This window comes from Rhinatrema bivittatum, chromosome 17 (genome assembly GCF_901001135.1).
Source record: "Rhinatrema bivittatum chromosome 17, aRhiBiv1.1, whole genome shotgun sequence".
Taxonomy (NCBI): Eukaryota; Metazoa; Chordata; class Amphibia; order Gymnophiona; family Rhinatrematidae; genus Rhinatrema; species Rhinatrema bivittatum.
Genome location: NC_042631.1, coordinates 18,452,869 through 18,478,614, shown reverse-complemented (window position 1 = coordinate 18,478,614; position 25,746 = coordinate 18,452,869). Strand labels below are relative to the sequence as shown.

The 25,746-nt window shown below is 40.3% G+C and overlaps 1 protein-coding gene across 7 annotated transcripts in view; it reads left to right on the top strand.

Annotated features, from left to right (window-relative positions):
* FAR1 (fatty acyl-CoA reductase 1) overlaps positions 1 to 25,394 on the top strand; it is a 57,773-nt gene extending 32,379 nt beyond the window's left edge. For 4 of the 7 annotated variants that reach the window (XM_029582428.1, XM_029582430.1, XM_029582424.1 and 1 more), the window contains exons 6-12: positions 1,438 to 1,482; positions 1,598 to 1,725; positions 2,323 to 2,390; positions 4,666 to 4,837; positions 17,842 to 17,971; positions 21,140 to 21,267; positions 22,558 to 25,394. In XM_029582428.1, the coding sequence (XP_029438288.1) occupies positions 1,438 to 1,482; positions 1,598 to 1,725; positions 2,323 to 2,390; positions 4,666 to 4,837; positions 17,842 to 17,971; positions 21,140 to 21,267; positions 22,558 to 22,720 (834 nt within the window). In that variant the 3' untranslated portion in view covers positions 22,721 to 25,394. Of the gene's footprint in view, positions 1 to 1,437; positions 1,483 to 1,597; positions 1,726 to 2,322; positions 2,391 to 4,665; positions 4,838 to 5,162; positions 5,335 to 17,841; positions 17,972 to 21,139; positions 21,268 to 22,557 lie in introns of all 7 variants that reach the window. The other 3 variants (XM_029582427.1, XM_029582425.1, XM_029582426.1) reach the window with 3 other exon arrangements.
* Positions 25,395 to 25,746: the final 352 nt, after the last annotated feature.

Below are 25,746 nucleotides of genomic sequence, written 5' to 3'. Positions count from 1 at the left end.
GTTTTATTCTTGGATCTCCTGGATCCCTTGTCTCTCTCTCTCTCTCTCTCTTATGACAAACCAATAAATGCTGCCCATAAGCAAATACTTAGTTTTATAGATGGTGTTTGTGTTCAGTTTTTCAGCCAAAATTTTAAATTAAGTAAAGAAAGGTGTTTGTGCAGATTCCCCTCCCGTTACTGTCAATATTGTCTCTTGAGCACCTAATAAAGAGAGGAAATGTGTGGTATGAAAATACAGTCTGTTATACATCTAAAACCTGCTGGAAATGCAACATTGGGAAGCACACGTTCCCAGCAGGGAGCTGAGCTGCTGTGCATATGGCTTATAAGCTGAGTGACCATCGTTAATTTGTAAGATGACTACATCTTGAATTATAGCCCATAGTGTCCTTTGCAAATAAAACATCTGCAGGTTAAGAACATTGGTTACGATCATACTTTTTTTTTTTTTTTGTGTAAATTTTACTCACTTTTTTAAATGCAATATTATCAGTTTCCTTTCTTGCACTCCAAGATGTTTCTTCAGAAAATGGACAAAATATCTAAAAATATAATTAGCATGTAATCGGAGATGAAAAAGCCAGGTCATCTGGGTGCCTAAAATTGGAATCCTGGCACCAGGCCCAGGATGAGCACTGCTGTTGCTGCGCAGCCAGAGAGCAGAGTCCAGACTGCTGCTGGGATCAGGTCTGCAGCAGTGGGGAGGGAAGAAGCTTGGAGGAAGGAGAGACCGAAAAGCCAAAAATATACGTAGAAGCAACTCCCAAAACAAACCAGACGCAATAACTAGCAAAGTAGACAGACAAAGGAAAACTTCCCTGATTCATAAACATTCTGGGCTGGTGCCCACATTTTCCAAGTATTTTCCCATCCCTGCACATAACTCACTGTCATACCTAGCATATTCCCAAAGTTCCATCGGATTTAGGCTACAGTAATCGGTCGTCTGAAAAGTCAGGCGGAAATATCTTTCAGGTGTCCTGAAAAATCGTTTTAAAATACCGTATGCTCCCAAAGGCGTGAAACACTGATTATCATTCGTTGTATGAGAGCTCCTGACTATTGTGCTTCTCATCTTGCTATGCCATATACCAGGAGCAGCCTTCTTGAGTTGCTGCATCATGCCCCCTCTATGCCCCACCTAATTAAAAAAAAAAAAAAGTTTTGTTTTTTTTTTAGGTTGCTTCTACATATTAAACCCTGGCCCTCCCTGATCATAGGCTTGTTAATTTTAATGACACTTAATGTAATAAATACATTTCCTGAAAGCTTTTCCTCGACTTCATGTGCCTTGACTAGATTGTAAGCTCTATGGCACAAGGCCTCTCTTATATGTATCTCGCTAGTCAAGTAGTGCTAAAGAAATGGCTTTTAGTAGTAATAGGTATGAACTGAATTCAAAAAATTGAATCTTTTTATAATTTGTTCATCACAGGGTTGGATTGATAACTTCAACGGACCTAGTGGTCTTTTTATTGCAGTAAGTGCTTATTTTATTTATTAATTTTTTTAAAAGAGATTTTCCTGTTCTACATTATACTTCCTGTGTTGCAAAAGTCTCTTCTGTGCTAATTAATTTCTGTGAATTATTTTAGGCAGGAAAAGGGATACTCCGTACAATGAGAGCCTCAAACAGCGCAGTAGCAGATCTTGTTCCAGTAGATGTCGTCGTCAATACAACTTTAGCAGCAGCCTGGTATTCGGGAGTTAATAGGTATACCAGGTGACCACATGTTTCTTATAGTAAACTAGTGAAAAGTGCCCGGCGTTGCTTGAATAGTCTGTGTTAGTGTGGATGCTTGTACACTTCTGCACGCTACAGTGTGCTTGTGTGCGCCTATGCCTGCTTGCCCGTGTGTGGGAAGATGAAAAACAGACTTCGCAGACAGAGCATATTAGCAAACATTATCCGGGGGGGGGGGGGGGTATGTGCCGGTGGGGGGGGGGCGGTTTGGAGGAGCCCTCTGTGTGCACCTGTCTACTTGTGCATGGGTGCTTGTGTGCATACATGCGTGCGTCTTTGCGCATTGCACATTCAACTGTTCCGAGTGCTACCTGATGGCCACAGACAATCACAACAGTGTGACTGACACAATTGACTGACAGACACAAACCTTTTGGTGGACTTATGATACATTGTTTGAAATCAAGCGAAACCAAAACTGTCTAATGACTGAAAATCATTGTGGCTAGAGGTTAGTTTAACTGCCTGGAATGGAATGTTAACTGATTATTGCAATACACTGGAATATATAATTTTTTTAAAGCATTTTTTTGGCTTTTGTTCTACTAATCTTGCTGGTTTTTAATCGTTTTGCAGGCCAAGGAACATCATAGTGTACAACTGTACAACAGGTGGCACCAATCCTTTTCATTGGGGAGAAGTTGGTATGTCTATATATTCTAACAAATGTAAGCTGCATGAGGGTAGACTAGTACAGTAGTTTAGCTACACAGAAACTAGGATGGCAGTCATTTTTGTGAATGTTCTTAAAGCTTTATGGCCATCAAGGTGAACATAGTTTAATTGAAATAGCTGAACTGGAACATTTAAAGTAGATTTTAGTGTAGCATTGCATCCAGTTTCAGCAAGCTGCAGCATATACTGCATTTTTAGGTGTGAATGGGACTTGGTTGCATGATAGAATGCAAATGTTATAAAAATGAGAATTTGATAAGGACACACTTTAAACAAATCCCAGTTGAGTTTGGTGGTAACAGTATAGTGCTGTTTTAATGCAGTTTCCCCCAACTCCGCCTTGTAAGGACATCTAACCAGTCTGGTTTTCTGGATAGCCACAATGAATATGCTGGAGAAACTTGCATCCATTGGGAACACGGTCTTTGCAAATCTATTCATTACAGATATGGTGAAAATCCATTGGTTAGATGTGCTTCTAGGGTGGGGTTAGAAGCCACTTTAATCTACGTATTTGAGTTCATCAATTTTCAGTTTTTCTCAAATGTTTAATGCTTCAAGTATTAGACAAAGTAATTTTATTCTAACTAAAACAGTCTACATTAATTGTATAACCAGGTATAGTAAAAAAAAAAAAAAAAAAAAAGTTTTCTATATTTTGGCCCGGCAGTTTGCTCTCAATCCTTTTGAGCTTCCATTTCAATTGGAACCCACTGCCATGAACCTTTTATGCGCTGTTGGGGGGGAGAGGTTCCCCGTTTTTAACCCTCTCTCTCCCTGCTCAGCTCGGGTATCACAGCAGCAGCCCTTGGCCGGGTGCTTCACATTGCAGCCCCCTCTGAAACTTGGCATGCATGCGTTCTGTCTAGCTATTAGCGTAACCTTTTTGCACGATGCCTGAAACTGAGGACACCATTTCTGCATCATCCCCAGCCAGCCAAGGAGCAGAAGCTAAGCTTGGGAGCTGCCTCTGGGCTGATCCAATATGGTTATTTTTATGTCTTAACTTTTATATATGGGTATGCTTCTGTAGTTCCTTAAGTACTTGAAAGCAAATCATTTTACGAAAAGAAGGGCTTATTTTGTTTGTCTCTTTTTTAAGACCTAAGTAAACTGACTGGTTTTTAAAGCAGCTTTATCACTTAAAAGGTACAGTGGAAAATTGTATTTTTCTCTCTTGGTAGGTGGAGTAACCCTCCTACACCTGCCCAAATCTTTGCTAGTTACTATTTGTAACTTTGGATACACCGCCAGACTTTTCAGTTTTCTTAACGTTGGGCCTCATTTCCTCAATCCCCTCTCATCCCCCTTCCCAGACACAGCATGGGAGGAAAATCCTAGTAGATCAATCCCAGCTTAGTCCCTGCCCATATGGGTTTCGGCTCTGATCTTCCCCTGCTTCTGCTGTGTCCATCCCATTAATTATATTTACCTCTTTACTTCTTTCACAATGAAGTTTAAAAAAAAAAAAATAAAAAAATTGGAAAGTATGCCAGTGCTTACTAGAGATTTTTTTTTTTTTTAAATCACAGATTTTGTTTTTAATGTCTTTACTGTGTAATGAAGTTCTGCTTTAAATCTGGGGGAATTTGCATGTGCAAGAGATGCTTTAAAGTATCTTAAGTTTTCGAGATGTAGGTTGGTATCTTTCTGAGCTGTAAACATTTCCACAGCAGAGCCTAATGCTTACAGCATTGCAAGGTCTGATTAGATTTTCTAGGTAACGGAATTGACACTGCATGGCTAGGCCTCAGTGTAGAACGTTTTCTGATGCTCTGAGATTCTTTGAAGCATCGCATAAAGTCTGGTCCTTTTCAGTTTTAAGTATGCAATATATTTTTAAATGTTAACGTAACTTGAAGTATTTGGAAAGAGGAACAGAAAGAGAGAAGCTAAAATGAGGTGCAATGAAAAAGTGGATGTGAACTTTTAAGTAGAGCCACGGGCTGAGTATCAACTATTTTATTAAAGATGTGGGATTTTTATTTCTTTATTTTTTTTTTTAGGAGAGAATAATGAATGTGAAAAGTGTCATAAAACATTTTTTTCCAATTTTTTTTTTGTTTTGTTTTTTTAAGGCAGGCAATTTAAAAGTTGGGCAGTTTTTTTAATTCATAGTGCAAGATTTAATTTTTTATTTCTTTTTTTTTTTTAGCATGACAGATGTACATTGTAAAAGTAATTTTTTTTCAGAGTTCATTACATGGTTATTATCAAAGCTGTTGCACAACTTCTCTTTCTCAGAATACCATGTAATTTCCACTTTCAAGAGGAATCCTCTCGAACAGGCCTTCAGACGGCCCAATGTAAATCTAACCTCCAATCACCTCTTATATCACTACTGGATTGCTGTAAGCCATAAGGCGCCAGCATTCCTGTATGATATCTACCTCAGGATTACTGGAAGAAGCCCAAGGTAATGGTGACTAGCTCTGTCTTTTCTGTTCCTCTGACATTTTAACAGCAACCCATACCTCATCTAAAAATGCATATTAACAATGAAGTATGTTTGTCATGTGTCGAGTTACCATCTGCTGATAAAAGGGAATCATTGGAATCAAGTTTTTGTGTTTTTTTTAGGGAGTGGAAGGGGTGGGTGGTGTTGTGAAACAATGAACCTGTAAGATTGTTGCAATCCATTCAATATTGGAGCTTTTTATTAATGATTTAGGGCACTGATTGTATACAATTTGTTTGCATACATGACATTAAAATGCTTTTGACCCTTATTTTTCCCACAGAATATTATGTAAATGTGTCCTTCAAGATGAATCCTTTAGAGCAGACACTCAGGCGCCCTAATGTTAATCTTCGTTCCAACCCCCTTTTGCATCATTACTGGACTGCTGTCAGCCATATAGTGCCTGCAATGTTGTTTGATGCTTTTCTCAGGTTGACAGGTCAGAGACCCTGGTAAGAAGGTTGTGTTAATAGACACCAGGTGTTGGTAAAATGGTTGAAGAAAAGACGCAGGCTTGATGGCATGGGTTTTAGCCTTTGTGTTTTGTTACTAACATGTAACAACTACTGATCTGAGCTTGTTTTTAAAACATCATCATGCATGCCACAGTGAGATCAGAAGGCTGAACAAAAACGCACCCTTGAACATCTTCATTCAAGCAATAAAACCACAGTGCAGCAGAGTTCAGTTTTTCCTGTGATAAGAGTTCTAAATCACCTTCCTCAGACAATTGTTCACTTCAGAGAAGTTGACGACAAAGCAATTTGTGCAAAAAACAAAGTTTTTTAACTTTTGTACTTGTATGCCATTTATTACATCAAAATAGGAGTGGAGGAGTACCCTAGTGGTTAGAGCAGCGGGCTATGAACCAGGAGACCAGGGTTCAGGTCCTGCTGTCGCTCCTTGTGACCTTGAGCTAGTCACTTTGCCCTCCATTGCCTCAGGTACGAACTTACGGGCCGATTCAGTAAAGTCCGAGGGGAGCACACAGGCCACTCGTACAGTATTTAAATTAGGTGGTGCGGTAGAAACTAGCGCGTCCCTAGCGCCTCCTTTTGACCCAGAGCAGCGGCTGTCAGCGGGTTTGACAGCAGATGCTCAATTTTGCCAGCGTCTGTTCTCGAGCCCGCTGACAGCCACGGGCTCGGAAACTGGAGCGCAATGTACTGTTTCGGCCTGTTAGATTGTAAGCCCCCTAGGGATAGGGAAATACCTACAGTACCTGAATGTAATCTGCTTTGAAATGCTGAAAAAAAAGTGTTTAAAAGCAGAATATAAAAATCTAAATAAAATGTAGTCTTGGTTATCCAAGAAAAGTCATATCTGGCTAGCCCAAGGCAGCAGCAGGTACAAGGGTGTATGACACAGAAACTGAAGATGGCCCTGATTTAGCCGGACATCTGACCTCAGGTCATCCATCAGAACAGTTAGATTGACTGAGACATGGGGAGGGGGGGGGGGCTCTTTATTTTTATTTTAATGTTTATATTCCACATTTCCTGGGGAGTTCAAAGTGAGACACAATAAAATGGCAGCATACAAAAGCAAAAATACAAAAAGTAGCAAAATACATAGTAATCTCTACATTTAATCAACAACCTCCCAGTAAGGGAGGGATTTTGAGCAACATAACATAAGAAATTGCCATGCTGGGTCAGACCAAGGGTCCATCAAGCCCAGCATCCTGTTTCCAACAGAGGCCAAAACCAGGCCACAAGAACCTGGCAATTACCCAAACACCAAGAAGATCCCATGCTACTGATGCAATTAATAGCAGTGGCTATTCCCTAAGTAAACTTGATTAATAGCCGTTAATGGACTTCTCCAGTATACAAATTTATTTTCCTCACAATTGTAACAGTTGCAACTCATCTAAACCTCTTCTCTCCCCTCCCCTCTGCCCTATTTTCCCAACCTGTCCTATGAAAGAAACTCACACCACTCTTCTAGAAAGAAGATCCTTTATTGGATGTATATGGCCATAGGACAGGTCAGTCAATTGCTGAATATAAACCTACGCCACCTACTTCTCAAATTACCCATAGGGTGAAATCCAATTACCAAACACTCAATAAGTAACAAGTTGCTCAGGGTTGGCTGTAGAAGCCAAGCCCTTTTATACATTCAGCGGGCCATCAAAGCTTTGCCCCTCAAGTTACACTGCAATTCGATCCTTAATTACCAGGCAGAGGTTCTCTGCGGTGCTATGACATGCTGGTCTGTAGGAGTTGCTTATGAATATGCATCATCATTTTTGGGTGGTAAGCAGGCTAATCTCGGCCATCAAAGCCAATGGGGAATGCTGGTAACTTGGTATTCCCTGTCCGACAAGTTTTAGACGCACTACTTACTGCGTGCCCTTGGATGTAGTCCAGCCCGCCACATGAAAGTAAAACCTCATGTGCTGAGGACTCCCCACCAACCTAGCTGCAGCCATACCTCCTAACACACTAATGCGGCACCATCCGGGTACATATTCCAAACTCTGCAAAGTGCATATTGCAATGCCCCCATCAAGGTCCTTATCTGACACTCTAATGTGTACTTAGGGACCTGTATTTTCAGATTTTATTTTGCCTGGTGTTTGTGTTTGTTATAACAAAGACAAAAATGGGAAAATCGGTGGAAAACTTACTCTCCATTTTTCCAGGCACCTATAATTTTATGTTTGTTGCAATAAACACTGCTAAATTGCTAGATAAAAAAAAAAAAATTAAAAACTGAAAAGGGTCCCTATGTATACTGTATATATGCCACCATTGTAGCCACATCCACTGATTGCCACCGCTGCAGCATCTTTAATGTAAATTGACCCTTTACGCAGGGAAGAGGAGAAAAAAAGCCCTTAGTACTGTGTGCTGCCAAGGGGTTATCACACAGGATGTGCTGCTTGCACAAGATCTGAAAGGGATCTGCAATGGATGTACTTTCCTATCCAGCAATAGTGCAAGCTGTTACTTATCTGAAACTCAGAAATGTTATATTTCTGTAAACACACTGCGTATTGCTGAAAACATACAGGCCCGTACCTCATACTTGGTAATGAGTATTCATGTTTCCTCGACAAATTACATTTGGGCAGGATGTACTGCATGTTGTAAGATCCGAAGGGGATCTGCTATCCCTAAATTATTCGACCAACAAAAGGGGTTTACCATGCACCTACTCAAGCATCCTTGAACAATAACTTTAGCACCTAAGGGTTGCAAGTGACAACCTTGTGCACAGCTACCTGCCCAAGTGACAACAAAAAAAACACTGCAAACCCCATACCAGCTTGCATACATACCAGGGGTTTGCAGTGCTCCTTCGGGGGGAAGAAAAATGTAGGCTGGAACTCAGTAGCAGTTAGATATTAGCTGTGAGGACAGAAGCAGCCATTAGCTAGAGAAGAACTGTGAAGTGTAATGCTATCCAGGTCATAGGAGAATGCAGGAACACAGTAATGCTGTGGTAAAAAATCACAGAGCTTGCATATGCGTAGAACAAGACCTGAGAGATGACTGTGCATCTGTAACATAGCAGCACTGGCTGCTTGATTCCTAGGATGTCTATCATCTGTACTAGAGACAAGACCCAGACATGGACCAGCAGCCGGTGTGAAAGGGCGAGAGAGAGGATACTCTTACAGGAATTTATTTGCAGAAGATGAAGGCTGAAGGAAACATGCAAAATGCAACCCGAGCTATGATGACACTGCCAACAGAGGTAGGGCTTTCAAGGAGGAGCTGCCCAGCATGGAAGCAATTAGTTATCTGCTGAAACTCTAGAAGCAACTAAATGTGCAGGTAACCTGTGAAAGACACGAAAACTTGTTTAACTCCATGGAGTAAGGAATGAGGCATACCAAAAAATCAATCGGAAGCGACAGACTGCCTAACGAGAGAAAATTGTGATATTGACAAAAGTGTGAGGGATAACGTGAGCCTAACAGATGGAATTGTATGTCTTGTCTGGAGGGGGTAAGGGGGCAACTCAAATGGGCTACACCTCACTAGATGCTAGGAAATAACCCATGTGTGACCGATCTGTTTAAAAATACCCGATCGCTACATGCAGTAAGTGACTTGCCGATGAAAGTGATAGCAGCATATAAACAATGCGTACAGATGCAAATATGTGTGTAGTGACACATGCACTGTTCCCAGAGACCAACCATGGCAACATAAGTCAGTCGTGGGTGCTAATCCACATCAGTCTGCCAGGACTATAATTGGCAACCACTTCTGGAAAAGGGGTACTCCAGATACGGAGGTCAGATTACAGGAGGTACACAAGGACGTACCTCTGGAGAGACAAAATGAAAACACTGGAGTAACTAGGAGTACCTGTTGACTGACACGATTGAGTCCTGTGGAGGAGGAAAGTTATGTGAATAGAGCAGTTGTGGTGCATCTCGCTAAACATTGGAACTCCTGTAAGCTACGTCATCCACTACAACAGTGTGACTGAGAGGAAGAGCTTCACACTATGGAGACAAGTATGTTGGCTGATGCCCTCCTACAAGTGAACCAGCTGCCCAGTAGGCAACACCACAGCAAAACCTTGCATGAGTAAACTGAGGGCCTTTTGGCTGCATGCCCTGGATGGGAAGCGCTTTAATGCAGCGGACAGAACCATAGACGTAAAGCTAATAGGGGTACGGCAGCTGGGACTGGGAACAAATAGACTCCTCATACTCAGAATTAGAACTGCGATGAGAACTCTGAGTGCAACTTTCCTAAGAGAACCCTTGTCCTGTGAACATCACTACTGATGAGGGTAAGGGTGACGTGGTAGCACAACTGATCTTGCCTTGGTACCAGCTGGGTTAGAGCTGCAGAACTGCATGTGGCTGGAAAAAGTGTGTGCACTATCCAGAGCATGCATGCTCCCCCCCCGCCCCCCCCCCCCCTCCCCTCCCCAGGAAAAGAACAGGCCCTGGAGCCATTCTGGCAAAGCACACTGGGGAGTTGACTGTATCTTTAACTCCCTGCACATAACGTCCTGGTAGGGAGGTTGCACCCACAAATCCTGCAGCTATTTATGTACCGCAGCTCCCCACAAGCCAAGAGATTTTCAGAGGGAAATTCCATGGGAGCGTCTCCTGTACTCAAGAGGCAAAACGTCCTACATTCTAGCTTATCACACTGAGGGCAAGCTTCATCACCCTCCCTTATCCCCCTGGGACTGAATCTTGCTCTCCTAAATGATGCACGAGAACTTTAAAGTTCCTTTGCATCCTGGTTACAGAAGAAAAAAAAAAGTTGTGTGCTCTTTCTTTGTATCTGAGATAGCCAGACAGTAATTGAGGTAATGCTGGTGATTTAAGTTACAACTTGAAATATCTGTCGATTGCTCGCAGAGATCGATCTCTGCAGGGAGCTGTCTGCAAGTCCCCACAGAAATCTGCAAAATTCTGTCCAGTTAAAAGTACTGTACAGATCTGGAAAAGAAAAGCGTCATCTGGTTCAAAGATGTGGCACAATGCCTATCGCATTAAGGGATTTTAGTTGTCTGTAAACTAGAGTATAAAGTATGCCTGTAATAGGCTGCTTTGTTTTCAGTTTGGTAGCTTAATTGTAGAATATGTAACAAATCTGATGTATATCAAAGATTATTTTTTTGGAGAGATTACCTCATTCTCATAGTAACATGTAAACATATATTCTTTTTGCCAGAGCCTGTTTTGAAAAAGGAATCAGTAAGACTTGGTAGAAGTCCATTTGGACCAGCATTACCTAGTAATGTCAGCAGAAAAAGACCATCCAGTCTGCCCAGCAAGTTGTTATGCTAGCAACATTTTTACTGAGTGAGGAGCCTTCTTGAAAATTCAGACAATGAGTGTGGTCCGAACGTGCTTGGCTTTTGAACCTGGCCGTAGAAGCAGTCCTGTGCTTTTTTTTTTTTCCCCCCCTAACGTCTGCATATCGGTACCCCAGACCCATAAAAATCGGGGCCTAGCATTGACTGTCATCTGAATCCAGTTTCTCTTTTACTCCCACTATTGAAACGGAGGGCAATGTGGCATTTGCATCAAAATCATGAAAGCTAATTGGTTAAGGGTAGTAACTGCCACTCTATGCCAATTACCTCCATGCATCCTTTTCTTCATTTCCACGCTCTAGCCTTTAGGGGGATCCACAGTGTTTATCCCATGCCTTTTTACATAGAAACCATGGTAATATTCTTACTGGGTACAGAACAAGCTTAATGCTTACCGATTTTATTTTTTTTTTTTTTCTCCCTATTGTCGGCTAATACATGTTCCAAGGAGAAATGTGTGGTTTTTACTTCTCCAAGACACATTTAGAACAAGTTCTAATGTTACAGTTGTATTTAATTTTGTTATAGCTGTGGTAGATGTGCTGTCCAATACGAACGTTTGTATTATCTCATTAAATGTAGTGAGCCAATACCACACTGCTGTGTGAAACTTGGGTGCAGTTTTACATGTGGGATAAGACTGAGCACTAATGCATCACTTGTGGTTGTCAAAAATGCTAAAACCATGCTTAAAATCATTAGTTACTTTTTACATTCAGTGACTCTCTTGTAAAGGTAAATATTTTGACTGCTTCCAAATTTGTTTAAAATTAAGCGACTTAGCCAACTGAAGTCATTGCCACAGAGGTGCATCTCCAACAATTATTTCATTTGGCTGATTCAGATTTTTTCCAGCATGTCTTCCTCACTTTGGCTACACATTTTTTTTTTTTTAATTTGGCCTAAATACAGAAGTAATTTTCAAAAGGATTTATACATGTATATCATGGCAATTTCTAAAAGCCCATTTAGGCATGTAAAACCTATTGACAAATTACTAGCATATATTCTAGTAATATTCAAAAGCCCCCTTGCACTCATAAAGTACACTACCTGCTTAAAACCCAGTTTTAAACACGTAAATCCTTTTCAAATTTACCCCCATGTGATGGGTCGAGGAGGATGGATGCTGCTGGCAGAGAAAGCGTTTGAGCAGTTTGCTGTATGGGCAAGTGAAAAGCTATCTAATCTGAAGTATTGCAAACCAGCAAAACTTCATTCCAGTGTAACTTGAAGTGGCCAAACTAATTCCCATGCCATCCAAGCCTGTGCCAGCTTTTTCATTGTAAGAGGTGTTAAAATGTTTCTTAAAAATAACTTCTCTTCTCGGTCTGGAGCGCTTCAGTCACATTGGTATCTCAGAAAACCTGCAAGCAAATTTCTAAAGCCTCACTAGAAAGTATCTGCAATCTAAGGAGCATTTTCTTTTATTTCCTGCTTCTGTGAAATCTCCAAGGTTGTGATTTTGGTAAGACTTGAAGGGTCACACTTCAAGATGTGGTGTTTTGAAATACAATATGACTGAAAACATCCAGACTTAAAAACTTTTTCTCTCACTTTTTTTGGGACTGGGCCTCTCGCTTTTCACCGGTAAGGGTCACTCTTTTTCTTGAACTTTGCTCAAAGCTTTATTTATTTTTGTTTTGCAACACACAGACAAGAAGTGTTTAGATGTATGAGAAAATATAGAATTCGGCTGTACTAGGTTTTAAAATAGAAAGCTCTCTTCAGTTTAATTCTTAGGAAATCTGTTTTCTCTCCCCATCATTTTTGTTCTTGATTTAAGTTTGGATTATTGGAGGTGACGGGGATGTCTGTTACATAGGACTTTTCTTATTTAGATAGCAAACAGGGGCCAAATGGGAGGCATAATTCTTGTATTACAATTATTAGATGAGCAACACCCACTTCACAGTTCTGAAGCCCAAATTCCAGCACCTCCAACCTGAAAGTAATTGTCGGAATTGAAGATTGAGTGCAGTGAGAGGAATCCATTGGCATGGGACAATGGGAAATGTAGACATGAATTTAAACTTTATTTTTGAGGAGGTTGTTGGGGATTAATAACTTAAAAATTTTTTTTTTTAAAGTGATGTTAGTTTATGGGGAATAATTTCGCACTTGAGGCACAGTTGGGTAGATCCGTTGCAGATGAAACTGATGCTTGTATCTGAGATTTATCTGTTGCAAGCTTAATGTAGGCAATAGAATCCTCCTCCTCCAATAAAGGATGCAAATATCAGATATCGAAGTTGTAAAAAGAACCTGGAATTGCAGCTTTATAAAGCATCAGCAGCTCTTGATTGGGTGGTGCTGACAATAGTATGAATCACATGGTTACGTATTAAAATAAGTCAGTCTGTCAGCCACGAAATTCCTTTCTGCTCTGCTGAAGTAAAGTAGTTTTAGTTTTACATACCCCTAGTTCAATAGGAAATAGACCTCTCCTTTAGGATCTACAAGGTACTTCTAGGTGATGAGCAATAGCCACAGTTGGAGGCAGGATGCTGGGCTCAATGGATCTCTGGTCTACATTCAGTCTTCGCTGAGTTATCATTTAAGGATTGCATTATGGAGCTTCTAATTACGTCAGACCATACAAAGATCTACTTGCTGGCTTCTTGAGATACTTTTCTTCCAGCAGCTCATGGTTTGGATTAACACTTGAGGATTTTGTCTTCATTCCATTGGATCCTTTTTTTTTTTTTAATTGTTGTCTTCCCATGGCATTTCTGTTTATGGTGACACATCTGTCCAACCCCTTTCATTTTCTCCAGGAAGGATGGTTGTTTCACTTGTGCTAAGATGGAGGTAGATGCTTGTATTTTATTCTCCCTGGCTCTCTGAGCTTGCTGTTCTTTGCTGCAGTTCAGTTAATTTTAAGATGTGTCCCAATTCATTACTTAGCTTACCAAATTTCGACACACAAAAAGACCATGAATGCAGATAGTATAGAAAATGGGGGGAGGGAATGCCAGCTTTATTAGCCACTGTGGGAAGTGGTTGAAAGTTGTTTGGTGGTTAGGTTAGAGAGAACTTTCTAACCCGTAGTAATGACTTGCCCCACTATAAGGCAGTGAATAAAACTGGCAGCATTTTTTTTATATTTGGTTTTTACAACAAAACTGTCAGAATAGTGGCACAAATGTAATATTCTTCCTATTTAACACAAAAAATGTTTTGTTTTTTCCCCCCAGTCTTTGTGGCATGTAATTCCTGCTGCTATTCAGAATATAGGAGTGATTTTTAACTCCAGTAGCTGTTTGGAAATCATTTGCTTTCCATATAACAGAACATTTGCTATCTGAATATAATACAATGGGTTGGCTTGTACCCTCTTTTGGAAGGCTGAGGTCAATAAGGTGGAATCTCTTAATGTAAAGTGCACCAAGGATTTTAACATAGATACAAAGTGGAAATAGGTATGGAAATAGTGAGAGAAAAATAACTTGATTTTAATTTTGCAATTTTTACTGAGCAGTCAACTTAAGAAACCAGCCTGACATTTGTTTTAGTGTTCTGAGCACATATAAAATGGGGCTCATTCAGCTCTCCATAGTCACTTAAAAATATATTGCAACGTGACCTCAGAGCCCTTTTGTACATAAGAATTGCCCTGCAATATTCTGGCAACAGTATTAATAGTGTTTTGCTGCTTATGCTATCTAGCCTGTACTCTATATACTATACATGTAGCAAAACATTGTAGGATTGTATTCCTTGATTTGATTTTATCATGTACACCATATTGGAAGGTGTAAAAGCCATTTTGGGTTTGTTTGTTTGTTTTGGTAAATACATTGGTAAAAAAAAACCAAACCAAAAACTTTTGATCATGAGGGCTGCATATTGTCAGCTATACCCCAAGTTCTATTTTTCGAAAACCAGTTGGTTTAATATGTTCTGTTATCTGGGAAAACTCCCATTATCTGAAATTCTTTTAAACCCAAAATTTCAGTTAGCTGGAATTCTGATCCCAACCATTACTAAACTGAGAATTGAGCAATCCTGTGTACATTGGGGAGATTAATCTAATTATAGTCTGCGCCTTCAGTGGAAAAAGTTCTAACCAGTCAAGTCATTTTAGTTTTGTGTAGAACTGTGCTTGGCTACCACAAAATGGCTCTTGCAGTGCACAAGAACCATTGAAAAGATTCTTAGTGTAGATGAAATAGATTTAGCTGCTGTAAAATCTGTGTTTCCCTTTAGATAGGGCCATAATAATCTTGTTTATCCAGCCCTTTGTCTCTTTAGACTGTTTATTTACAGCATTGTGTGCACTGAATTTTGAAATGAAAAAGTTAATCCTTTTTAGAGGAATATTATTCTCAATAACTTTTGCCATACACTTTCTGGGAGAGGAAAGAGCTCAATACTGTTTTTTCCAAAGTGCTCAAAGGCTCTCCCCGATGCATGGGACTTGAGAGTAGGAAAGACCTCAACAGTTCTGGCACTTGCCAAGGCCCAGACCCCAGTAAAAATAACTGTGGTGTTGCAAAGAATGCATCTTTCTATCTAGTTGAAGCGTACAGAAACAGTCTGAACCCCGAAGCTGAAGCTTCGCTACTGGTGCAGATGTAGGAACAACAAATTGCAGTGCTGAAAGCCAGCCATGAGACATAACAAAAGCCAGGCAAATTAAATACCAAAGATTTCATGTATCCATGCAGCACGGCACTGGGACGTCCCAGAATGCGATGAGGCCAGAGTAGCTCCCTAATACATTTCATGCTCTCCCGTGTGCTGCTTCAGAAGTTCAGGGGTCATCTCCCGATAAAGTAAGCAAAACTATATTATGATGCATGAATTGCTGAGTGTATTTAATTTACTCTAAAAAGAAATCTCAAAAGGACTAAACTTCACTTTCAAGAATATCCTTGAGGGGTAATATTTCTTTTAGATTGAGAAGAAACTGCTGTGATTTGAATGGATTTTGAAGAGGCTCAAAATCAGTAAAATCTGATGTTCATTTAGTGTGGTTTGGTTTTTTTTAATCACGACCCACTAGACAAACTCTGGGCAAGTTACAGCACCCATACCTGCCACTGATTTGTTTTCTCAATTTAAGACCCGAGACTGAGTGTGTTTTAAAGCCAAAGACTTGAATAGAAAGAAGAGCTGAAAGCAGGTGAAGGAATTATAGAACTGATGGCGACATGGCGGCGTTCAGAGAGTGGCTTTATTACTGAATATATGTCTTTCTGTGGGCAAAACTATTTTAACCATGGATATGGGCTGCCTGCACACAGTAAATTTACCTGAGGCGTGCCATGTTTCCTAAAATAGTTCAATGCGGATTACGTATTACACTCAGAATTTCAGCATCAAATTCCAGCACAACTTTTACATCGTACACACAAACAACCAGTATGATGCTCACCACGTGAAGTCTCAACTTTCAATCTACACAGGTAGATTTTGATCATTGTTTATATATCATTTTGTATAAAGAGCAGGAAATAAGTTGTGGATGGTAACGTAATGGAACAAATTTTAAGCTTTTTACCTTTTAAGAGCTAGTGTATTGGACCTTGATGTGCCAAACACAGTAACTTTATAAAGAGTGCAAGTGAGATGGCCCCGGATCCTCTAAAGAGGCACATGCAAGATTGGCGTCCTCATCCTGTTTTGGGACACTCCGGTTGCATGCTGTAGGGGGTCAATAAAACCTCTTGTATTTAATTGGATTTGCCCTGCCTGTTTCCAATCTATGGCTGGCTTTAAGGGCCGTGGTTTTTCTGTTCTGGCTTTTTGTTCCAGTGGCATTTCCCATGCCCCGGTGCGGCTTTTGTTATCTGTAGTTGATGTAGGAAGCATGTCGGATGGCAGAATTTGCAAGTTACAAGTTGCCCAAACAACTCATTTATCTCTTAACCTTTTTATGTTCTCTCTCTTTTATGAAAGTGTTTATTTCTTTGAATTCTGTTAAATATCTTATACTCGCTCATTTTCCTTTATCTTCCTTGCATAAGGATTTTAAGGGGGAGGGGATTTCCCTTTAAATTACTGTTCCTGACAGGATTGTAGTCAAATGTTAGTAGAGTTTCCATTTGGCTACTTTTTCTGTCCTATTTATAAATAGAAATTCAAACAAGGACTGTGTTTGAGTGCATTAGAAGAAAACCATTACTTAGAAGTCACAAAATTTTAGCAGGCTTACATCCTGTAGTCTTTATACATTTCACAAATTGGCCGTTTTTAATCACCTGGAGGCCTTTTTCCTGGCAAGGAAAACCAGTCCCTGTTTGTTCACACATCCTTGGGTTTTATCAAAGGAAAAAAAATGAAACCAAGGCGTATTTCACATTTTCTAATTGATTTATTTCTAAATTGTTTTAGTGTTTGAATTTTTGTACTGAGGTTCAATTCACCCAGTTTGTACTTAGTGCTGAAAACCTTCAGCATTTTTTTTTTAAATAAGAAAATAGCCTATTACCCCTTTCATAGAGAGGAGTTAGTATAAAAATCAGAAATTTCTACACTGTTTTTCAAGTGACAGATTTGACTAGCGCATATATATCCTTAAAATTGAGATGAATGAAAACCCAAGGATGTGACGTATCTGCTTAAGCTGACTGTTTATGCCATAGTCAGCGATTTAACAGGAAAATTCTGAATGTTTCTGCATATTGTACAGCTAAATCAAAATGAACAGTTAGAAGTAGGTCTTAGATCTGAGTAATGGGTGACCCAATTCTGAATTGAGAATAGGGAGATATTAGGTAAGAGAGAACCATTTTTTTTGCAACTTGTCACCTTGTGCCAAGTTAATCCATCCCATCATCTATCTTTACATCTTTCTGATTACTTTAAAGTTTTTTTTTTGGGTTTTTTTTTTTGGTGCATTTTGATGATGGCAATGTGCAGAGCCATGTTTATATTTTTCTGCGACATACGTTAATCGTGTGGTGGTGGGCTGTTCAGGGGGATACCTCAGAGCCTTGCTGTCGTAAGGGAAATCTTGACTCTTGGGCAGCAAGGAGCTGAGCCGTTATTTTTGTTTTACGCTAAGGGCCTGATTTATCAGAGGTTGCTTCCCATAGAGACAGAATTGGGAGGGAGGGTGGGTGGGTGGGTTTGAAGCCTTAATAAATCGGGCCCTAGGCGTGTGATCAGCAATATGTTAATCTTTTTCATGTCTTCTTTAAATGAAGGATGATGAAAACAATAACTCGCCTCCATAGGGCCATGATGTTACTAGAATACTTCACAAGTAACTCCTGGGTCTGGAACAATGAGAACACCAACATGCTAATGAGCCAGCTGAATCCCGAGGACAAAAAGGCAAGTACTTACCTAGAGAAATACCCTGCGGGTTGCGGTCTCTCTAAGCAAATAAGAGCGGGCAGGGTTGACTCGTCTTGTTATAAGCAGTTTGCTGGTCTGTAGCACCATCCTTCACGTTCAGCTGCATCCCCAGAAGAAAAGCCTGTTAGGAATACGAGGTGGTTCTGAGCGAGGTCCTCTGAGCAACATGCACTGCCGCGCGGATCCTCTGACTCAGGCCTTCCGCTTCCTGGGTCGGTTTGAACCGGGAATTCTGCAGAGGCAGCGCTCTCAGCCCCCCCCCCCCCCCCCCTCCCCGGGGAACGGGAGCCCTGCTGTACTGCTCCCCAGCCCAGGACTGCATGACCTGATGTAGGTCTGTTTCTTTGGGGGAGGGTGGGGTCTGGGAAGATTTTTCCTTTCTCATTAACTTTATAGCTGGTTATTTAGTTTAGAACAAAGCGCTCTCAAGATTAGAGTAATTTTTTAAATAAAAGTTTTTATCAAAAAATGATTAGTTTTCCAAATATAGGAATTGGTTTAATAATTCAAGACACTTACATTAGTTATTTCACAAGTGTCTAGACTGGCACAGATTTGTTGCTTCCCTGGTTTTACAGGCTATTTCACCCCTGTTTAGAGTAACTTCAGAACTTTTTAGTGAATTTCTGCTCATCCTAATGAACTGGAGCTGGGCAGTTTTCCAAAGCAATGTCTCTGGGCACTAATCTGGAAAGCAAGAGTCTCGTGGGTCAGTGCAAGAATCTCAGGTCACAGGAGAACGGCAGAAACGCAGACTCTTCAGGGAAGTTTACCTTTTAGGATGCTACCTTTTGGTAACAGTGGGCAGTTTGACATTATAGTGGCTAAATATCTAGTCCATGTATATGGAAGACGTGTTTTATAAACATGAACAGTTCATCTTTGCATAGAGGACTTGATAGTCTCAAGAATGTTCTAGAGATGAGCAGTGAACCAGTTAGTGATTAGAGCTTTTTGTTTCAGGCAAGGTCAAAAGGAGGCAGTTCGGAGGCACTGCCAAAAGCAGTTTTATAACCTAGGCAACTGTTGCAATGTCTACATTTCTCAGGGCAGATTATCCAAAATCTTTTGCTCATCTTCTCTTTGAGAGAGAACAAGCGCCTTCAGCATATGCTTTCTGGGAAGTGAGGTCTGAACTGTACCTACAGGGGAATGATAAAAAAAAAAAAAGGAAAATTTCCCCAGGTAGTTGCAAACGAAGGCTCATGGTGCTAGATCCCGGTGCTGGCTCTGATTTGACTTGAAGGTACAGGGAAGCACAAGGAAGCTGCTGGATGACATAAAAAAAAAAGTGTGACAACACTTTCCTGCTCATAACAGCTGCAATAACTGAGGCACTAGGCTGCATTGCTTTTGATATTGCAGACAAAACCACCCAGTTGAGTTATTGGTGACACAAACTGATTTGATTGGTTATGGATTTGAGTCACTGTGTAAGGGAAAATGGGTTTCTGGAAGCATGAACTCTTTTGGAGCTCATGTGGGAAAGCTGTGATTGGATAAAGGACGTCATGATGTCCTTCAACAACCTTTTCTTGCAAAAATCTCTGAAAGAAGAAGAAAAGTGCAGATAAATAGTAGTTAAGCCAAAATACATGAATTGGAACTTCGTATGAATGTTTGCAGCCTCAGCAACATAATCCAAAATTATTTTATTCGAGCACAATACCCGCGTGCATTAGTCTTGGCGTTTTGAAAATGTAACTGTCTTTCGCAGATGACCTTACACACTGCATTCAGATTTTTCAAATGAGAAATCAATAAAGCTAATTTGTACAGCTGAATAAACAAGCCGTAGAAAAGGCTAATCTACTGTACTGCCCAGGTCCATGCAATGATCAGTAACATCCTTTTCTGTTTGATCAATTTAAAAGGCTTTATTTGAGCTACCAACTTGGATGTTAGGTATTGTAGGCACACTGAGGTCAACATTTAAAGTGGTTTGTTTGGTTAAGTAACTGGAGAATGCTGGGTGGTTGTGTGTTTTATTGTTTTGTTTTTTGTTATCCAGTTACAGCTGGATAACTTCATGACTGCTGGAGAACAGTCCTAAAGTGAGCTAGATTAACTTATCCAACTAACTTTTAGATAGCCGAGAATATTCAGTGAATTGAGTAATCCAGATAAAAATGTATCCAGCTAACTTTGCCAACACCAGCAACTGAAAACAGACCTTCATATATTTATCGGTGTCTTCAATAATAGTTGTATATATCCAAATGTCTGTTGCATTGCTCTAAGTAGAATATTGTGCCTTTGGCAATCTGGTATTCTATCGGACGATTCATTAAAACTTTCGTAAGGAGGCACGTAGCGCACAAATAAGTTAAGAAATGTATGGGAGAGCAGACCTGAGGAAGATTTGGTATCTGGATCTGTCTGGCATGTGTCCTGTACAATAAAATCAGAGGCTCGAGTAAGAACATGGGTGCTTATCTAGCAGTGTGTGTCCTGATGGACAAATGACCACTGTCCAGGAAGGATACAGGGACCCAGAAATTTGGATGTTTGGGCAACAGCCATCCTAGTGTCCATGGCTGACTGAAATAATGATTAGACGTGGCGGAAGGAGGAGTGTACTGGGTGTGAACTAAGCCTGGGATCCTGCTTGCTCAGCTACCCAGGAGGGTGGAGTGGAAGGGTAAAGAAGATACCTTACAAGTGGTTACGTTGTATGGCTGGCAGATGGCATGTGTCCTTGGCAGAGTGAACGGATCACTTGGGTCTGTGCTTGCCATCTACTATGAAGCCCATCTTACGTGGTGTGGCAAGCAGTAAAGCTACTTAGGTAACTTTTGGGAGAGAGATTCAGCAGGACTTACCCAGGGAAGTGAGCGGCTGAATGATCTGGATAACACTGAACATTGGCTCTACCAGGATAAATTTAGGAAATGTCTCTGATTTGCTTCCTGCCCACCACACCTCTTTTCTTTTTTTTTTCCAGGCTAAATAATATCCAGGTAAAATGTCACTTGGGTAAAAGATTTGCCAGTCAGTGCGGCAGCAAATTGAAGTCTCCGGGTTTGTCCGGCTAACTTCTAAGTGTCAAGTGACCTGGAGAAATCTTTTTCGCTATCAGCTTCGATTTACTATGTTATTGTGTTCTTTGTTTTAATTCAACTGCATATTTTTTCATTTGTCTAGACATTTAACTTTGATGTAAGACAACTGCATTGGGCTGAATACATGGAGAATTACTGCATGGGAACTAAGAAATACGTTCTAAATGAGGAAATGTCTGGTCTTCCTGCAGCCAGAAAACACCTGAACAAGTAGGTTTGGTTTGAGTTGCTCTGCAGCAGTGTACTAGATTTTCTTTTTTTTTTTTATCTTGTTCCTGATAACCTACTTCTCTGTTTACGCATTCCTTTCACTATTAATCCGACCTGGAGCTGATTTGTGGCACCAGCCTAGAAGGACTGCTGGGAGATTCTCCTTTGAGCAGCCGCCATCGTCTTCTCATTTTAATATATTCTCATAGGCCCCATTCATTAAGAATACTTGTCCTAAGCAGAGGATGCATAATAAATACAGCCATTGATGCTTGTCACTGAGGTATAGGAATCTAGACAGCCTCTACCAGATGTTTTAGTACAAGACTCTCAAACAGCAGCACCTGTTACGGAGCGGCGATGCTAATGAGCAGGTCTCAAATTATACTATGTTCTCCCCTTAGCCAAAGCCACGTGCATCAGTTATGCAGCCAACATATTTAGTAATTACTGGCAGCTGCCGCAGTTCTTGATTCACGTGGCCACATTAGTAACGGGCAGTGGCTTATATTCCTGTGAATTCTGACTCTGGCCCCTGAAGCTCAACAATGTTCCTTCCAGTGGATGCTAAAGAAGGCTCTGTTAAGGCAGATCTCAGCTGGTACTTTATCTTTTATTCACATACGAATCCTTGCCTGCTTGTTGGAATAAGGCCATGAAATATCCCCACATGGCTTGAAATTTGTCTTGATTTTTTTCCATGGGCACGCAGTAGCATTTCCGTAGGACAATATTTAGACCAAACATTTGGACCATGAAGGTAAACCCATAATTGGTCAGTGTGATAGACTTTTACTCTTCTGCAGACTACCTGTCATATCATGCCTATGAAATGTGTGTTTAGTTTCAGACTTTGTTGGAAATACCTAGAATGGACTCTGTTGAAAGGACAACACAATTAATAGTTATAAATATATGAAATATCTAGCAAACTAGAATTCATTAGACATGCTAATCATCACTGCAAATGGATAGGAAATCAGTTATATACAGTGCTGTTCTAACATTCTAGGAGTGAGATTACAGATCTGAGGTTATCCTATAAAAGCCCAAAATGTATACTAATATTAGTTCAATTGTTAAAGCATCATCAAATGCCAAACACGATTTTCCTTAGTGGAAAGCCACGTATGTCTGCCAGGACTTTGATCTGCTAAAGTTGTGTTCTGTGATAGACTTCAAGCACTTCATAATTTGGTCTAATTTCTGGTAGGAGTATATCATGAGAGAGTCTAGTGCTTGCGGCATTTTTTCCCCCCTTCACTAATGGGCACTTTTTACTTTTCCTAGGTTAAGGAACATACGTTATGGTTTCAATACTGTCCTGATAGTCCTCATCTGGCGCATTTTTATTGCAAGATCACAAATGGCAAGAAACATCTGGTACTTTGTGGTTAGCCTTTGTTTCAAGTTCCTGTCCTATTTTAGAGCATCCAGCACTATGAGATACTGATGAAGAGGTGCTCAGCAATTGGGCATCTATGCGTACGATGGTCTACCTGCACAAAACTTGTAAAATGTACATGGTCATTTTGTGTTTTGTAAAGACATTAAACCATCTTAGATTCAGTGTGTGGAATATATTCAGTATGTCATGCCTCAAACTCGAAGATTACTGTGGGATGCCAGATCAAACCAGCATTAGACGCGTATGTGGTTCCACTTCAGAAAATTGGGCTCTGCGTTTTCACCTGGAAAAATAGATTGGACCACTGGGCCAAGCTTTCTAACACTGCGATTCTGGAATGTATTTGTTCAAGCTCTGCCTTACTCTTAATATTGTTCATGGTTTGCATCCTCTTGTACTCGCTCACACCGGCTGTTCAGCATATGCTGAGGAACACCTCCAACTTGTCATCAGCTATCCTTTCCTTTGTCCCTTGCATTTTTTTTAGTGTTTTTGTTTAGATTTTTTTTTTTTTTTTAAATGTGTTATCAAGGTGTTTGGCAGGCAGTGGCTGTGAACAGAAACCTGTGCCTCCCCAGTGATTCTGAATGCTCTTCTGATCTGCTATTCAAAGCAAAGCACAGAATATGCAGCATAAACGGAGCAACATGAAGGAACATAGCTGCCACTGACCTTAATTATCTTACGCTGCAGAAATCGGAAACCTTGAGAGCTATTCCATTCTCCAAACATCTTGACCATCTCCCTACTGAGGTTTTCTTTGTTTGTTTGTCCTGTTACAAGGTGCATAGGTTAAGTGTTATGGTAAATAGTAAAGTCCTCTCATTTTTATGCTTTTCACAAAGATTTTCAAGCACGTTAAGGGGGTAATGTTTAAAAGCCTTTTTGGAAACGACCCTGGGGTTGTATGTAAATAAATGCGCGCGTGGCGATTTCCTGCGTACTCTTCCACGCTCTGCAGGGACGTGGAGTTGGGACGGGAAAACCATTTACACGTCGCTCTTTAGGTTTCCGCATGAACATTAACCCCTGCTTCATGGCGGGTGTAAAATTGTTTGCCAGTGCGTGTACAAAGTACATACGCTCTTCAGACCTAAGCATGCTGTTATAAAATTGGGCTCCCTGGTTTCCTAAACGTACAAAACTGCATTTTGTTGAAGGGAAAACTGCTAGATGGATAAAATGCTTTAAAAAAAAAAAATTAATTAATTAAAAAATCACTGTGTTAAATATCAATTGAAGAAATTTTAACTTGTGATACCTTGAGTGAGCAGTTGGCATTACAAAAGAAAATTTCTAGCATGTAAACTTTGTTTTTAAGCAGAAGAAAAATAAAATGTATACAGTTACTGCAAGAAGATGGAAAATAAGAATCTCAGTATCACAGCTATGAATGAATTGCCGGCATACTCTAATTTGCACAGAAGATAAACTCTTTAACGTATTAGGTTTGACCTTTTTATGAGACACATGGGGCCTAGCATGTCCCCATTATAATGGCCAGTTCTTACTAGACTTGCTTAATTAAAATCATCAGGTATATGCAGGATACCTTAAGCTGTGTTGATTTTATCCCAGCAAAAGATTAGATCAAACTTGTGCTGCTTTTTTTTTTTTTTCCTAGTTTGGTTTAGATTCCATGCACAAGCTAGGTTTTATTTGTTGTGGAAAGCTCACTTTAAAATTGGAGCCCACCTTCTATGCAGGTGTTCACCTTTTAAAAATGCTTTCTGGTTGACGTTTAACTGTTCTCTATAGTGGGTCCCTACAGATGGTCCTTTTTAAAATTACTGTGTATTTAAAGTTCTCCTAACCTTTTTGGGTCTAGGACCACACTGCTAAAAAGTGTGTGAGATCTCTGATGATAAATTATTTTTTTATGGGGGTTTTTTGGTTTTTTTTGTATGTTTAACTTAACAAATCTCCTTTCTGATTGGATATTTAATCTAATACTTAAATCCATTTTTCTGTCTCGGTTGTTGGGTGCTTCAGGTTGAGATGAGAGCCAGGAACACACAATGGTGATGCGTACAGACATTGTGTTGGGCGGTTTCATTTTTCTATTTATAATCAATAATTTTGATTTTTTTTTTTTTTTTTATAAAGCTTAGTCCTTATTCCCTTAAGGCACTGGTCTGCCACCCCTGGTGGCTGCTGCAGCCACTTCAGCAGTAAGTAGTTTTTACGGTAAAGCCAGCTTGAAAATCTTCTCCTCTTCGTCTTAAATGCGGCAGTTTGACAGCCTGGGAGCTAGCCCACCATAACTTATAATGTCTGCTTCCTCTTCTTCCAGTGCAGTCCTAAGGGGTGGGTGCATGACTTGGGGAAACCCTGGCTGTTGGTAACAGTTGGCTAAACCCCACAGAGCTTCTAACTGCCATGTGTCATACAGAAGTTGAAATTTTTTATAAGTTATTCTAGGTGACAGCCCAGCTGTTAAAACTACAGTATTTTTCAAAAGGGGCACTTCAGCATGGTGAGTCCCTTTTGACCTCATGGCGCCTCCCAATTGACAATATATAGTGTAGTTGGAGCCCAGAGTACTAGGTTCATAACTCTTCTGATTGTGCACTGAGCAGATCTCTTAACCTTCCAGTACACAGGTTTAAGATTGTAAGCTCTCTGGGGCAGGGACCATGTAGCTGTATAATTATATCTTGTAAAGTGCTCTGTATATGGGCAGTACTTTATAATTAATAAATACCGTGATGCACTTCTGTCTGGTGACTGATCATGTCATTGAGTTGGAGGGATTTTCAGAACGTTTCTAGGTGGGCAAAGAGTTAACTTCAGGAGGTTAAAGTGTAGGTTCCAACTCTGTTTGTTTTGTGTTGATTTGGGGACCCTCTAGGATAAGGGCTTCAGTGAAGGCCCTGAAGAGTCATCCATAACTGCTGAGTCACAAGTTGAGGTACTGGTTTTATAATCTGTACATCGGCTCCAGAGTTAATCATTTTCAGCAGAGACTTCTTGAATATATTATGTAAGACAATACAGAAGACCATATATTCAGGAAAATGCCCTTGGATGTCCTTGCCTCTGGTCTGCTGGTACTGCTCTATCAGATAACT